General features: G+C 40.4%; 1 protein-coding gene across 1 annotated transcript; it reads right to left on the bottom strand.

The window, feature by feature from the left end:
- Window positions 1–1,416: 1,416 nt before the first annotated feature.
- On the bottom strand, window positions 1,417–4,170 carry LOC143577001 (phospholipase A1-II 1-like). Its single transcript, XM_077060957.1, has 2 exons — window positions 3,395–4,170; window positions 1,417–2,183 (listed from the first exon to the last, which is right to left on the bottom strand). Exons 1-2 carry the CDS (start codon window positions 3,980–3,982, stop codon window positions 1,569–1,571), a joined length of 1,203 nt encoding a protein of 400 aa, XP_076917072.1. The 5' UTR covers window positions 3,983–4,170; the 3' UTR covers window positions 1,417–1,568.
- Between the last annotated feature and the right edge of the window lie 11,420 nt (window positions 4,171–15,590).

Genomic DNA, 15,590 nt, shown 5'->3' with positions numbered 1-15,590 from the left:
GATCTGACTAAAGATACGACAGCTTATAGACAACAGTATGGCGAGCAGCATGCTCCTACACTGTATGTCACTATTAGCCGCTGCCTACTCACCAACTCTTGTCATACCACGTGCGTAGCTGACAGTTGGTGGAAAAGGAATAGTATACAGCAGGCCTGGTCGCTGTCAGCCGCTACCTACCCACCAACTACCAGCAGGGCACGTGCGTAGGCTACTGTTGGTGGAACAGGAACACTGTTGCAGCCGGCCATACCTCCTTGGAAACCTACCTTCGGCTATAAATACCACAAATGGTATGACCATCTCATCTTATCATATCTTATCACATTATCATCATATTATACCTGATATCTGCTCTAGCAATCTCTTAATATACTTTTATATTTAAAGAGCAATCTAGTCTGATTCTCACGCCGGAGGGTGGTCACAAGGAGGAACCCCCCCCCCCCCCTTCTCAGTGACGAGCTCACGGTGTCTGTTTTGCAGGTTATCAGAAGAACCATCTTCCAAGGGTCTAACCCCTCGTGGGAAACATCTATCTAACCCCCAGGTTATCAGTAATCTGCCCGGGGTCAGGTTAGTGTTTCTTCAACTGTGGAGATCGAGAGTTATATTTCCTGCGGCTACCGAGTTATTCAATTGGTGTTTCCGATTGGAGGACACTGCCATTTTAGGGTTAGAAACCATCGATGAGAGAGCTAGAAAGAGGGAAAGAAGACATAGTAGATCAGAGAGATAGAAGAGAGTGTTAAGTTATTAACTTTATTATTTTATTTTACACGTCTTCGTCTATGTAAGTATCCATGTTATAAAAACGTTAATAAAAAGCTCGATGGAGAAAAACAAATTAAAAGTTGGGACTGTCGTGATAAATTTCTTAAGTTGGGCTTAGCATCGGCCGATGAATCAAAGTTGGGATTATTATAATTAGTGGCGGATGTATAGTATAACCACGGGTAGCCTTCGCTATTTCCTAAATTGATGTTATTAAGAATGTGATGTATGTAAATAGTTAATTAAATGTAGCCATTTAATCATCTTAATGAAATGGATGAATACTTGATATATTGTTTAGGAAGAGGAAATATGTTATTTTTTAAAGAATAGGTAAATATGTAATGAATAAATTTAAGAGTGAATATATGTAAATGCCTTTATTTTTATTATTTACCTTACATCCTATTTTTATTATTTACCTTGCACTTTTATATAATTATTATTTGGCCATTCTTTTTTAGTTATGACCACATTTTTACCCCGTTTTCTTTTTTTAATTTATATTATTTACTCTCATTCTTTGTTACAATTATTATTTTTATTGACTTGAATGAGTTAAAGACCATGATTGAGTTAAAATATTACTTTTTATAATGGTTTTACTCACCCCTCATAACATCGTAACACATGTATGTAACAAATAGTAATCATGTAATTATTATTCATTATCATTTGATCATATCATAAATTCGACAACACGCAACAGAAAATAAGTAGACGTTGCATAACAGCATTAATGAAAACGAAAACGAAAACGAAAACGAAACAAACATCAACACATGCAATATGACTCAAACATCAACGTCTTCTTCATGATCTCTCAACTCCCAAGTTCCATCTAGTTTTTGAACCATTCCATTGTTCCTCTCACCCCACCAAAAACCAGGAATACCATATTTATCATCCAAAATATCACCAAACTTGTTTATGAGTGACAAATCTCGATTAATTTCCAGCTTAAACCCTCCCAAAAGACTAGTTTGAACCCCAGCAATTCCATGCATATAACCCTCCATGTTATGCCAAATCCCCGGGTTCCCGGGACCCTTCAAGTATGGAGACTTTAAAGTATCGATCTCAAGCTCACTCCCGACATCCGAGTATCCGATTAGCGGGTATTTTGGAACCACATCCGGGACGTTGTTAATTCGTAGGAAATAAAGCTCCTTCAGTGAATTGAAAACTTTCTTGAAACCGGAGTCTCCTACTTTAGGGCTGGCAAATCCGAACACGGTCACGGCGCACACCTTGGGTGGCTGAGATGATGATAGCTTGTTGAGTCCCTTAAGGATTATGTCTACAGCGTTTAATGTTGCAATTGCTGCACCCATACTATGTCCGGTTATTGTCAAGCTTATTTCCTCATGCTTGTATTTCTCGACTAGTTCCTTCACCTCTTCCATTGCCTAAACATTTATAACAAAAAATAAATGTCAAAGAACCTGTAAAGTTGTTTATATAATGAGATGGGTTTTTTTCCATTAAAATGGATCGTTACAAAAATATTAAAAAATGAAAAAAAAAATATATATATTGCCACATTTTGATATAAACGTACTTTTTTCTTTTATACATTGATATAAATTGTGTTTATTCAGAATAAAATACGGTCTTTTCTAAGGATATTAATATTTGATTAACTTATGGGTCACTCGATAATCGATCTTCATGTCATACTTATGAGGAAACCCACCACAAAACCTTATGGCTCAACTTGAAATTTTGTCATATCTGGGACTTAAACCCAAAACATCCCTTTTTAAAATTACGTTTTTAGATGTCTTTTTTTAATTACTTCCGACTAATGATCACTAACTTGTTTAAATGTAGGTTTTTAAGTAAAATTTGTATTGAAAAAGCATCTACAAAACCATGTAGTCTTAAAATTTTTATATATTGTTATAACAAAGAAAACATTTAACAATCTTGAAAACTAATTCACCTTTTTCTGTCTCCAACACTAGTAGCTAGGGGTGTTTATCGGATTTTTTGGATTTGAGAATTTTTGGACTCAATCCGAAATCTGATCCGATCCGAATTAGGAATATTCCTATCTGATCCGAATCTATCCAAATTTAATTCGGATCGGATTCGGATAATATCCGAAAATCCGAAATTATCCGAATAATCCGAAATAAGCCTAAAAAATTTTCCTATTTTTTTGTTCATAACATTTAATAGTTTAGAATCACAATAAACATACCAACCGGAAAACACAAGTTACTCTTAACACAAATTTAAAGTTTAAACTTCAAATAACAGTCTATTAATATACCAAACCGGAAAATATCACTAAAAACATGTTTTTTATTCGGATTAAACGGATATCCGAATAATCCGAACAATCCGAATTTTTTAAAATTCCATATCCGAATCCGATCCGAATCCGAATTAGTTATTCAGATATTCGGATTGATCTGATCCGAATATCCGAATAAGAATTCGGATCGGTTTATTTGGGTTTCGGTTTCGGTTCGAATTTCGGTTTTATTCGGATTTCTTGAACACCCCTAAACACTAGTATTAATAATTTCATAACAAAAATAAAAAGAAAAAGGCCTAAATGCATGTCAACAAAAGTTTAACATAACCCTCTATTATATACACACGTACGTACCTGGTCTCGAGCACTAGTTTTATTGTAACGCGTATTGACATCATTTGTAGTGTAGATAGAGTACCAGCCATCATGTACTTTAGGGTCATCCTTGTGGTTTTCCCCGAATATTATCGGAGCCGAAACCAATACAAACTCGGAATCATGAACCATGTCCGAGGGATTAACCGTACCTCTCCATGCAACAAGGATGTCTCTCCTCCCTAACGCCTTTTTTCCCTCATCTGTTGCCACCCCTATAAACCCAATCCAGTTTGACTTCTTGCTCCAAGCCTGCGGAGCCGAAGACGTTACAAACGCGCCAGGAAGCGCGATGGCGGACGTGGCATACATGTATTTAGTGACAGTGTAGTGGTTCAGTGGCTGGCCTTGAAGAAGCCCGCACTTCTCCAACAGATTCTTTCTTGCGTATTTGCAATTCCCCGCGTTCCTTGACGGGGTTGTCTTGATGTAGGCATCGTAAGTTGCTTCCGCCATTTCGCCATAGTGGTTAATATATGTTCGGAGTTCGGGTGGTAGAGGGTTTAATAACCCCTCCCAGTGATTCTCTCCGCTTAAGGTTCTCCAGTTTTTCGCGATGTTACTCATGTTTATTAATTACTGGATTGATCGCGATTTGTTTTATGGTGTTGTAGCGTGATTTATAGCTAGAAAAATTGCAACATAACATATGAAACGTTTGGAAGTGGAGAAAAGATATGTTATATGGTCTTTCGTCATTTCCTTCTCTGGGATTTGGGAATGTAGCAACATTTACTTTCTGTTTCGGATTTTTGTTCTAGACAAATTAGGGAGTGTTTACGACCACACGTATAATTTGTTTACCTATTTGTCATTTTCAATTACCTATGATATTTTTATTATAAAGTATTTAAATTACATGTATGACTACTAAACAAATTATAGATATGGCCGTAAACACTCGCCTGAAGACGCACTAAAACGCCGATTTGTCATATTTGTCATTTTCAAAAAAATATTATTGGTATAATTACTAAACAAATTAAAACGCCTATTTAAAAATATACTTTTTTTAGTCTTAATTACGTATGATATTTTTATTTATAAAGTAATAATATATTTGGTTTATAAATTTTACTGTTCACTTACGCCATTTTAAATGGCATGAGTGAATAGTATATTAAATAGTGTGTTAGTTTAAATATGTTGTCAAGAGAGCATGTATTAAAAAGTGTCTTAAAAGTCACTGTTCACTTCCGCCATTTCAAATGGCGGAAGTGAATAGTGTGGTAAAAAGGTGCCAGAAAGGTCATGTCACGTCATAAGTTGTCGGTACTGTTCACATCCGCCTGAAATGGCGGAAGTGAATAGATTTGGTCAACAGCCCTCGTCAGATGTGTCAGGATTATAATGTTCACTTACGCCATTTCAAATTGCGGAAGTGAGAAAAATGAATAGGGGCAGCCTAAGGGGTAAAAATTGTGTTCCGCCATTTCAAATGGCTGAACACGTGGTTTATATTTCACTTCCGTCATTTGAAATGGCGGAACACAAAAATAAGAGCAGGGTCACCAGATAGTTTCTGACAGGTTCTCCAATCATGCTCAGTTCCGCCATTTCAAATGGCGGAACACCTAAAAACTCAAAAAAAAAATTATCTCTCCTATAAACCATTACACCCTTTTAGTATTTCCTATTTATAAAATTTGAAAGTTACAAGTATACCATTCAATATCAAAAGTGCCACTGTTTTAAAAAATATATGCATAGCTATTGCTGTAAATGAACTGTTAGGGCACGAAAATTTGACACTGTGGTTACGTTATCCTGATATATGTTCTTGGATCAGTTATCCTTAGACAGATCTTGTCAGGATCAGTGGTCCTCAGTACTTGGTATTATTAACAATTGTTTCTTGTGTGTAGGTTGTTATTTAATAATTATAACGGCTCCAAAACTTATTCCACCGGATATTTCGCTATTGGACTTGTCAAACACGTGGTCAAATGGCTATAACACGTTTAGTGGGAGAAGTGGTGGATTTATAGGACTTCTAGTTGAGTCACAAATAACTGAATGATGAGGATATGTTATTCTTGAAGACATGTCTGGATCAATTATCCTTCTGAAGAGTTCCAGAGCTATGTCAGGATCATGGATCCTCGGTATTTGGTGCTGTTAACGGTTGTTTCTTATATGAAGGCTGATATTTATCAAGTGTAACGGCTCAAGGACGTGGTCTACCTAAAATTATGCTACAAGGCACCTCCAGCACGTGGTCAATAGTGAAGACTAATTTAATGGGAGTAGTGCCATAAAAATAGGAGTTAGTTAGCCTTTATTTTTATATATATTGAGATTATGATCAAAGTTAGGTCACTTGTTCACATTTATTCACTGCTTACACTCGTAAATACTCTGTCAAGAACTCTCTAGCAGTTCATACACACACACACTTAGATATTCTTTGTAATCTTTGATCATATCTCCACCTTTGTAACCCGATTTTTACCATTAATAAACTTGACGGTGATAATTTTCACCGTCCGGGGGTTTTTTGTGCCGGAGATCACGATAATCATATACTCGTCGACCAAATTTTACCTTGTTGATCATTGACTAAAGTAATTCGACCAAAGATTATCTTATTAATCCTTGACCGAAGTTATTTTACCAAAGATTACCTTGATAAGTTTTGACCGAAGTAAGACTATCTTGATTAAGGGTTTTTTCCCTCGTGATCAAACCTTTGTGTTCACCAATATTACGATTACACACTTGTCATTATCGAGTTAGCACCTTACCTCACTTAACAGATTTGGATACTTGATCCTTAGCAGATTTTTGTTCAAAACAATTTGGCGCCCACCGTGGGGCAATTGGTGCTATAATCCATATTAATTCCATCAATTTTCGATTTTTTCATACCCATATTACTATCAATGGCCTCTCAATCAATCTCTGCTTCATCAACCATGCCATCATCGGTTTCTCTCTCATCAAGAAATTTGCCACCGATGCCTCCGCCAATCACGGGAGTACAACGAACTGCTGCTGCTGGGAACAAGACGCAACTACCAGTCTTCCAAAGCCCAAAAGCCGCTGCTGCAGCCCCGGTGATTAATACTAACAATGATGTTTCATCTATGTTTTCGCAGGTTAAAGCATATATGGAGCAATAGAACAAGACCAACCAGAGGATCCTTCGTGAGATAGAAGATCTCAAGAAGACTAAGAGGCCAGCGGAGGATCACACTCTTCTTATGCCCAGGATGCTGGATTTCACCAGTCCAGGATCCATGGCTCAGTTCTCGCAAGGATCATCTATCCTTCAACAGGGGTCCATGGGTCAACAGGCTCAAGGACCCTCAACTTTTCAGCAAGGATCATCTATCCTTCACCACGGGTCCATGGATCAACCAGCTCAAGGACCTTCAACTTTTCAGCAAGGATCATATATCCTTCACCAGGGGTCCGTGGGTCAACCAGCTCAAGGATCCTCAACCTTTCAACAAGGACCATTGATCCTTCAACCAGGATCCTCCTGATTATATGTTCAAGGATCCTACAACTTCCAGCCTCAAGAATCCTTCTATCAGGATCAAGGATCCTTAGGAGTTCAACACCAACGATCTTCTGAAATCCATGAAGGAGATATAATCCCTATGCAGACCATAGCTTATGGTGGACCAACTCCTGTAGCAGACGCTTGTTACATCAGCCACTCTTCTGGAATGCCGACTTTCACGCAAAAAAGAGGTAACTTGTATGATCTTATATCCTTAGATGCTAACCGTGGTTCCATGCAGGATGCAGGTATCAACCAAGCTATGGCTAAGGAACTACAGAAACTCAAGGATATGATATCCAGCGTACCAGGGGTGATCCGTCCAATTCCTGAGATACCAGAAGGAAGCCACAAACTTTCCAGATTTGCTCCACCAATCTGCGACGCGGAGATCCCAAAACGCTTTTGAACCCCCAACATGAAAGTGTACGATGGTACCACTGATCCTGAAGAGCATGTAGCCCAATACATGGAAAGAATGGAGATCAATCCAATTCCCGAGAGACTCAAGGAGGCTTGTCTGTGCAAGGGTTCCGGATCCACATTACAGGATCTGCATTAAAATGGCTGCTAAGTCTTCCTCCCTTTTCTGTTATTTCTTTCTCACATTTAGTTAACTTGTTCAACATCCAATTTTCTTGTAGTAGGAAATTTGAGAAGTTAACTAGTGACTTATATAGAGTTGTCCAACCTTATGATGAGTCCCTTAGGGATTTTGTTACAAGGTTTGGCAGGGAGGCCCTAGAGATTCCTAATCTTGATATAGTTACAGCTGTTGAAGCATTCAAGATGGGACTTCAAAGGGGCTCCCCATTTTATAACGATCTTGTGATGACTCCATGCAGGACTTTAGATGAAGTCAGAAACAGGGCACTCAGATTCATAAGACTAGAGGATGATAAAAGGATCTAGGAAAGATTGGGTACTTCAACAAAATAGGAGTCACCCGGTAAGAAATCAAGGATCCAGGATCCTGAAGAAGCCCCTTAGAGAGCAGCAGCACCACTACCAGATGTGCACGTGATCAACTTCGTCTCCAGAGGCGCAGATATATTTTGAAGTTCCTCTCCGACAGTAGAGACCCTCGTTGAGAAGACCGAATTGAATAATGGGGAAAGACCACTTATCCCAACTACGTCAATAGCTGATAAAAGAATCTTCTTTGAACAAGAAGATTGTATAAGGATCCATGATCCTCATCGAGATGCTCGCATGATCAATTTCATTTCCGGAGGGTTAGACATATGCGGCACTTCTTTCTCTGCAGCTAAGAGGCTAGCCAAGGAAATAAAATTGGATGGCGGGGACCAACCGATTATATTCACCACTCTGACCACTGACAAAAGAATCTTTTTCGATTAAGAAGACAAATCAAGCATCCAAGATCCTCACAACGGTTTGATTATTACTTTATTTATATCTAACCATTATGTTCACAGGATCCTAGTTTACGGTGGTAGCTCGGTCAATATCATCCAACATGATGTACTTCAGAAGATGAACATACCAGATCCAGACATCATCTTAAGAACATCGGTGCTAGTTGGTTTTAATGGAGAAACCAAGAAAACATTGGGGGACATCAACCTCCCGATATACATCGAAGGGGTAAATTCTTATCAAAGATTTTGTGTAATTGATAACCTTTCTTGTTGCAATGTTATTTTAGACAGGCCTTGGCTACATGGATGAAAGCAGTGGCTTCTACATGCCATCAGTGCATCAAGCTTCCTACCCCTTGGGGGTAGTAAGGATAGACGGTGATCAGGTGGAAGCCAAGAACTACTATTCTTCGTCAATGAAGTCGACAACCAAGCAGACTGTGGCATAGCAACCACAGCAACATCCTAGGGACGTTCTGGAAGCTCGGGAGAAAGACGTTAAAGAAGTATCCTTCGATCCCGAGGATCCAGACATAAAGGTGTTCCTAGGATCCAGTATCCCCAGCAAGATTGAGGAGGATTTGGTATCCTTCTTAGGGCGAAGAAAATCTACTTTTGCCTTTAAGCATTCAGACATGACAGGGGCAACATATCAAAGACTGGTCAATATGATGTTCAAAGACCAGTTAGGCAAGACCATGGAAGTTTGAATGGACTCAAAAGCATGAGGATGCGCTGAAGGCTCTTAAGGATTATCTATCCTCAGCACCAGCCTTGATGAAGCCAATTTATGGTGAGCCGTTGTCTCTATACTTAGACGTTTCAGGTAATGCAGTCAGTGTTGTTCTGGCCAAGGATCATGAAGGTCCACAGCATCCGGTATATTATGTAAAAACCTCTTAGACGCAGAGGTCAAGTATTCTCACATTGAGAAATTGATTCTTGCTTTGATTATTGCCTCAACCAAGTTGAGACATTATTTTTAAACACCATACTATTATTTTGAGAACTAACTATTCTGTTAAGGATATGATTAGAAAGATAGAGTTGTCATGAAGGATGGCCAAGTGGTTTTTGAAGTTGAGTGCATATGACATTCAGTATGAGCCTAGAATAACCATTAAGTCACGAGAGCTTGCATACTTTGTGGCTGATTTCAGTAGCGACATGCAGAAGGAAGCTGATTTGGAAGTTTAGCAACTAGAAGAAACAAAGGATCCTTGGACCCTCTTCACAGATGGAGCATCCAACGTAAGAGGAACATGATTGGGTATCCTACTGAAATCGCCACATGGGACATAATATCCCAGTCCATTGCATGTGCATTCTAAGCAACCAACAATGAGGCAAAATACGAAGTACTTATCGCAGGTTAACTTTTAGCCAAACAAATGAGGATCAGATGTTGTGAAGGAGTTATCGAAATCCTTCGAAATATTTAGTATTACACAGGTACCGAGGGAAGAAAACGCTGGGGCAGACGCCTTGGCAAACTTAGCCTCATCTTTGAAGATTCCTGAGGATTTGAAGATCCCAACAATCCACATTCTCGCGCCAGCAATAGGAGAGCAAGGAGTTGGGGAAATAACAAATGATAAGCAGATTGTGCTTTGGGATCCATTATCCTTGGACAATCAAGGATCCTGGATCCTCCCGATCAAAAAGTATATACAAACAGGAAAAATTCCAACAACAGAGAGTCCTAGATCCTTCAAACTCAAGGTATCACAGTACATTTTATTAGATGATATGCTATATAGAAAATCTCTTGCAGGTCCATACTTAAGATGCATTGAGGATCCTGAGATCAAAGAAGTACTCAATGATTTTCATGAAGGAGATTGCGGCAATCACACAGGTGGAAGAGCATTATTTTCTAGAATACTTAGAACCGGATACTTCTGGCCAACAATGAAGAAGGATGCAGTGGAGTATTCAAGGAAATGTGATGCTTGTCAAAGACATGCAAACATACTTCATCAGCCAGCGAAGCCTTTATATCCTATATCCTTCTCATGGCCTTTCATGAAATGGGGTATGGATATTGTAGGTAAGTTACCAAAAGCACCCGGTGAAAAAGTCTTTATGCTTGCCATGACTGACTACTTCTCCAAATGGATTGAGGCAGAAGCATTTGTACAAGTCCGAGAAAGGGAAGTAATATCTTTTATTAAACGAAATATTATAACTAGATTTGGTATTCCTGCTGAAATTATTTGTGACAATGGTTCCCAGTTTATCGGGAATAGAACCACTAACTTTTGTGACAGTTGGGGCATCAAAATGATTACTTCCATTCCGGTTCATCCTCAAGCCAATGGTCAAGCAGAGTCTAGCAACAAGATCATCATCAACAATCTGAAGAAGAAGCTAGGATCCAAGAAGGGAAAATGGGCTGAAGAACTTCCTTATGTTCTTTGGGCAGACAGAACAACTCCAAAGAATGCAACAGGTCAAACACCCTTTTCACTGGTGTTTGGATCCGAAGCAGTAATTCCCACAGAAATGGTGGTTCCTACTGCGAGAACGAGCATCCGTGATCCTCAAGCCAACGAGGATATCCTTCTTGAAGACTTGGATACTATAGAAGAACTCAGAGACCTAGCAAAGATCAGAATGACAGCTTATCAACAAAGGGTAGCTGGGGAATACAACAAAAATATCATAATCAGAAGATTTCAAGAAGGAGATTTGGTGTTAAGGAAAGCCTTCCAAAACACAACAAATCCGGCTGATGGGATGCTAGCGCCCAAATGGGAAGGACCTTATCAGATTGAGTCGGAAGCAGGAAAGGTGGCATATCATTTGCTTACAATGGAAGGCAATAGACTACCAAGAGCATGAAATGCTATCCACCTAAAGAAATAGTTTTTCTAATTAGGATCCAATATCCTGACATATGTTCTTGGAGCAGTTATCCTTAGACAGATCCTGTCAGGATCAGTGGTCCTCAGTACTTGGTATTATTAACAATTGTTTCTTGTGTGTAGGTTGTTATTTAATAAGTATAACGGCTCCAAAACTTATTCCACCGGATATTTCGCTATTGGACTTGTCAAACACGTAGTCAAATGGCTATAACACGTTTAGTGGGAGTAGTGTGTAACACCCCGACCAAAGGCGGATTATACATCGGGGCGCCACATATTGTTTCATTACTCGTGACACTATTGGGTGTCAATATTTAATAAATATATTCATTCGCGCACGCGCAACGTAAACACAAGATAACATAAATCAACATAAATCAATATATTATAAGACAAAATATTCGAACAACAATAACTTGTCTTGATACATTTTAATCTAGGTCCAAAAGTAAAAACGTCCTACGTGTCCACAAGCTCCAAATGTAGCTACAGCAAACCTGAACATGTGTTAAAATAAAACGTCAAACACTTGCGTGTTGGTGAGAAATCAAGTTTAATACAATACATAGATAACAACAAATCTGCGCGCAACACGTGTATGTCTGGTGTTTAACAAGGGTGTAATCAGATTGTGACCAAGCCTAAATAGATCATAGTTCATAGTTCAATCCGTGCTCCCAATTGAGCACAAAAACGAGAAAACATCTGTGCAAGTGTAAAACAAAGAAAACCGTAAACGATAGGTCTCCCGTGTTCATCCAATGGATCCATGAAAACTTCGGAATAGGCCGAACAAAGCGGTTAATGATACACACATACAAATAAACAGCCAAGTAAACGTCCTCAACACATGGGATACTGCGCGACTAAAGTTCATAAACAAGTTTAAGACTCAAAGTTTGTATGAACACATGAACATCCCAAAACATTAAAACTAAAAAGGGATTAGGTACGAGATTACTCACTTGATAAATGATGCGGTGAAAGATAAAGCAAGAACCAACTTTAAACAAGCACAAGTTAACCTATAAATAAGATTATTGTTTTAATGATTGGTTTTAAGTCTTGATTATAAGTTAGCATAATTAATAAGTAACTTAAACAAATTATTATATATTATAGATTACCGGAAAACAGGGCAGAATAGGAGAGACGACGAAGGCAGAGAGAGGAGGCGGCAGAGGAAGAACAACGGCAAGGAGCAAAGGAAGAGAGAACAGGAGAGTTTAAGTGCTTTGTGTGTGTAGTGTTAGGAAATTAACATTATTATTTATAGGGAAACCCTAGGGAACACAATCCCTAGAAAAGGGGAAAAGATCTCCAAAAAGTAAAAGATTCCAAAAGCAAAAGATATCAAAAGATATGGCAGCTGCAGGGGGCAAAGGAAAAGCTGACAGGTAACAGTAAACAGGCATGGGCGGGTCAGATAAAGGTACTGGTCAAGCATGGAAAAAGCAGATCTCAAAAGATAATGTCAGTCACTTTTTCTGCCAACCAATGGGGTTGGTGCGCATGCTGCGCCGAAAGTAGCTTTTCAGACATAAGGCAGGTCAGGTCAACAGCACAGGAGATAAGACATCCCAAAAGTAAACGGCTAGATTAAACAGAAGAAAAGACTCAAGACATAGCGCGAGAAAGCATCGAGCGCACGCGCGAGGGCGAAGGCAGACAGAGAACAGTCCACAGCGCGCCGCGGGAAGAACTAAAATCCTTAGCGCGTCGCGGGAAGAACTTCCATTCTTAGCGCGTCGCGGGAAGAACTACTGTTCTTAGCGCGCTGCGAGAAGAACTACAATTCTTAGCGCGCTGCGAGAGCAGTTCGCCTCGCGTATCGCAGGAACAACTGGTCTTCGCGCAGGCTTCCTTGTAAGGAGTCTGGCGCGTGGAGCTGCGCAGACAACCTTAGGCGGGAAGAAACAAAGGACACAGAGAAGAGGTTCAAGGCTTAAGGGCGGAACAACGACAAGAGAGAGAAAGAGGCGGGATGGCAACAAGAAGGAAAAGAAGGCGGAAAGAGAGAAGAAGAGGGACGGGACGGCGGAAAGGAAAATATATTATTATTATTAAAAGTAAAGTATAAGTATAAATAAATATTAAATCATAAAAGAAAGAGATCGGATCGGAGAAACGGGTACCTGGGTCGGGTCGGATCGGGTCAGATGTCACAGTCTCCCCTACTTTAAGAAATTTCGTCCCGAAATTTATCTCGAAGTAGGTTGCGCAGAGAACAGGTGCGGGTACTTGATCTTCATTTGATCTTCCCTTTCCCATGTAAACTCGGCTCCGCGCTTGGACTCCCAGCGAACTTTCACGATAGGGATGCGACTGCGCTTGGTTTGCTTAACCTCGCGATCCATAATCTCAACAGGCTTCTCAACGAAATGCATGGATTCGTCAACTTGAACTTCATCAAATGGAATGTGAAGGTTCTCGTCAGCTAAACACTTCTTGAGATTGGATACATGGAACGTTGGATGCACATTGCTGAGCGCGGGCGGCAGGTCAAGTCTGTAGGCAACTTTTCCCACACGCGCGAGAATCTTGAATGGTCCAACATATCGAGGAGCAAGCTTACCTTTCTTCCCAAAGCGGACAACACCTTTCCAAGGCGACACTTTGAGGAGAACATGATCACCAACTTGAAATTCGAGAGGCTTTCGCCTACGATCTGCGTAACTCTTCTGTCGGCTTCTGGCAGTCAGCAGATGATCACGGATCTTAGCGATTTTATCGGTTGTCTCTTGAACAAGTTCGGGTCCTGTGATTTGAGCTTCACCCACTTCGCTCCAACAAATCGGGGAGCGGCACTTACGACCGTAAAGTGCTTCAAATGGGGCCATACCAATACTGGAGTGATAGCTGTTATTATAAGAGAACTCGATCAAAGGCAGGTGCGAATCCCAATTACCTCCAAAATCAAGAACACAAGATCGGAGCATATCCTCAAGAGTTTGAATAGTTCGCTCAGACTGTCCGTCAGTCTGAGAATGATATGCCGTACTCATGTCCAAGCGAGTTCCTAGCGCAGATTGGAGAGATTTCCAAAAGCGAGATATAAAACGGCCATCGCGATCGGATATGATGCTCAAAGGAGTACCATGGCGGCAGACAATTTCCTTGACATAAAGCTGCGCGAGTTGCTCAACACGGTAGTTTTCACGAATGGGCAGAAAGTGAGCAGACTTAGTCAATCGATCCACTATTACCCAAATGCTATCATGTTTGCTTGCTGTCAAAGGTAACTTGGTAATAAAGTCCATCGCTATACCTTCCCATTTCCACGTAGGAATTTCTGGTTGTTCGAGCAAACCAGATGGGCGTTGGTGTTCAGCTTTTACCTTGGAACAAGTCAGGCATTTAGCTACGAACACAGCAATATCCTTTTTCATACCGGGCCACCAATAAGTAATGCGCAAATCCTTGTACATCTTATCAGCGCCGGGATGAATAGAATACCGAGATTTATGCGCTTCACTCAGGATATCAGCGCGAAGATTCTCATCAAAGGGAATCCAGATGTGATTGAGATAGCAGAGAATTCCACTCAGATTAGGGACAAAGTGAGCTTCCGCGCCACACGCTAACTCGGCGCGAAGGTTATCATTACTGATGGATGCGCGCTGCGCGTCACGAATGCGTGATTCAAGATTGCTCTGAATCGGCGCAAAGTGAAGCTGCGTGCGCGGCAAGATACAGTTAAGCTGGCAGGGTTTGCGGCTGAGCGCATCAGCTACCACATTAGCCTTACCAGGATGATACCGGATCTCACAATCGTAATCGCTGATGAGTTCGTTCCATCGGCGTTGCCTCATGTTAAGTTCCTTTTGATCAAAGATATGCTGAAGGCTTTTATGGTCGGTGTAGAGAATACACTTAGTACCATAAAGGTAGTGTCTCCAGATCTTCAAGGCGAATACAACTGCGCCTAGTTCGAGGTCGTGAGTTGTATAATTCTTTTCATGAACCTTGAGTTGCCTTGATGCGTAAGCGATAACCTTGCCTCGTTGCATAAGAACACAACCGAGACCTTGGTTGGATGCATCGCAATACACGACAAAATCTTCATTACCCTCAGGTAGCGCAAGAACAGGAGCTTCACACAACAAACGCTTGAGCGTTAGAAAGGCTTCTTCTTGCTTCGAGCCCCAAATATACGGTTTACCTTTGTGCGTTAGAGCTGTTAAAGGCAAAGCGATCTTCGAGAAGTTCGAAATGAAGCGCCGGTAATAACCAGCTAAGCCCAGAAAGGAACGGATCTCGGTAGGAGTGGATGGCGTAATCCAGTTCTTGATTGCTTCAATCTTGGATGGGTCGACATGAATACCCATCTTGTTCACAACATGGCCAAGAAACTGTACTTCATCCGACCAGAATTCACACTTGGAGAGCTTGGCAAAGAGCTGCTCGGCTCTAAG

Source organism: Bidens hawaiensis, unplaced genomic scaffold, assembly GCF_021521415.1.
Source record: "Bidens hawaiensis isolate Kalapana, Puna unplaced genomic scaffold, B.hawaiensis_p1.1 tig00028455_1, whole genome shotgun sequence".
Lineage (NCBI taxonomy): Eukaryota > Viridiplantae > Streptophyta > Magnoliopsida > Asterales > Asteraceae > Bidens > Bidens hawaiensis.
Note: the sequence above shows the minus strand (reverse complement) of the source record. Positions and strands in the feature narration are given on the sequence as shown.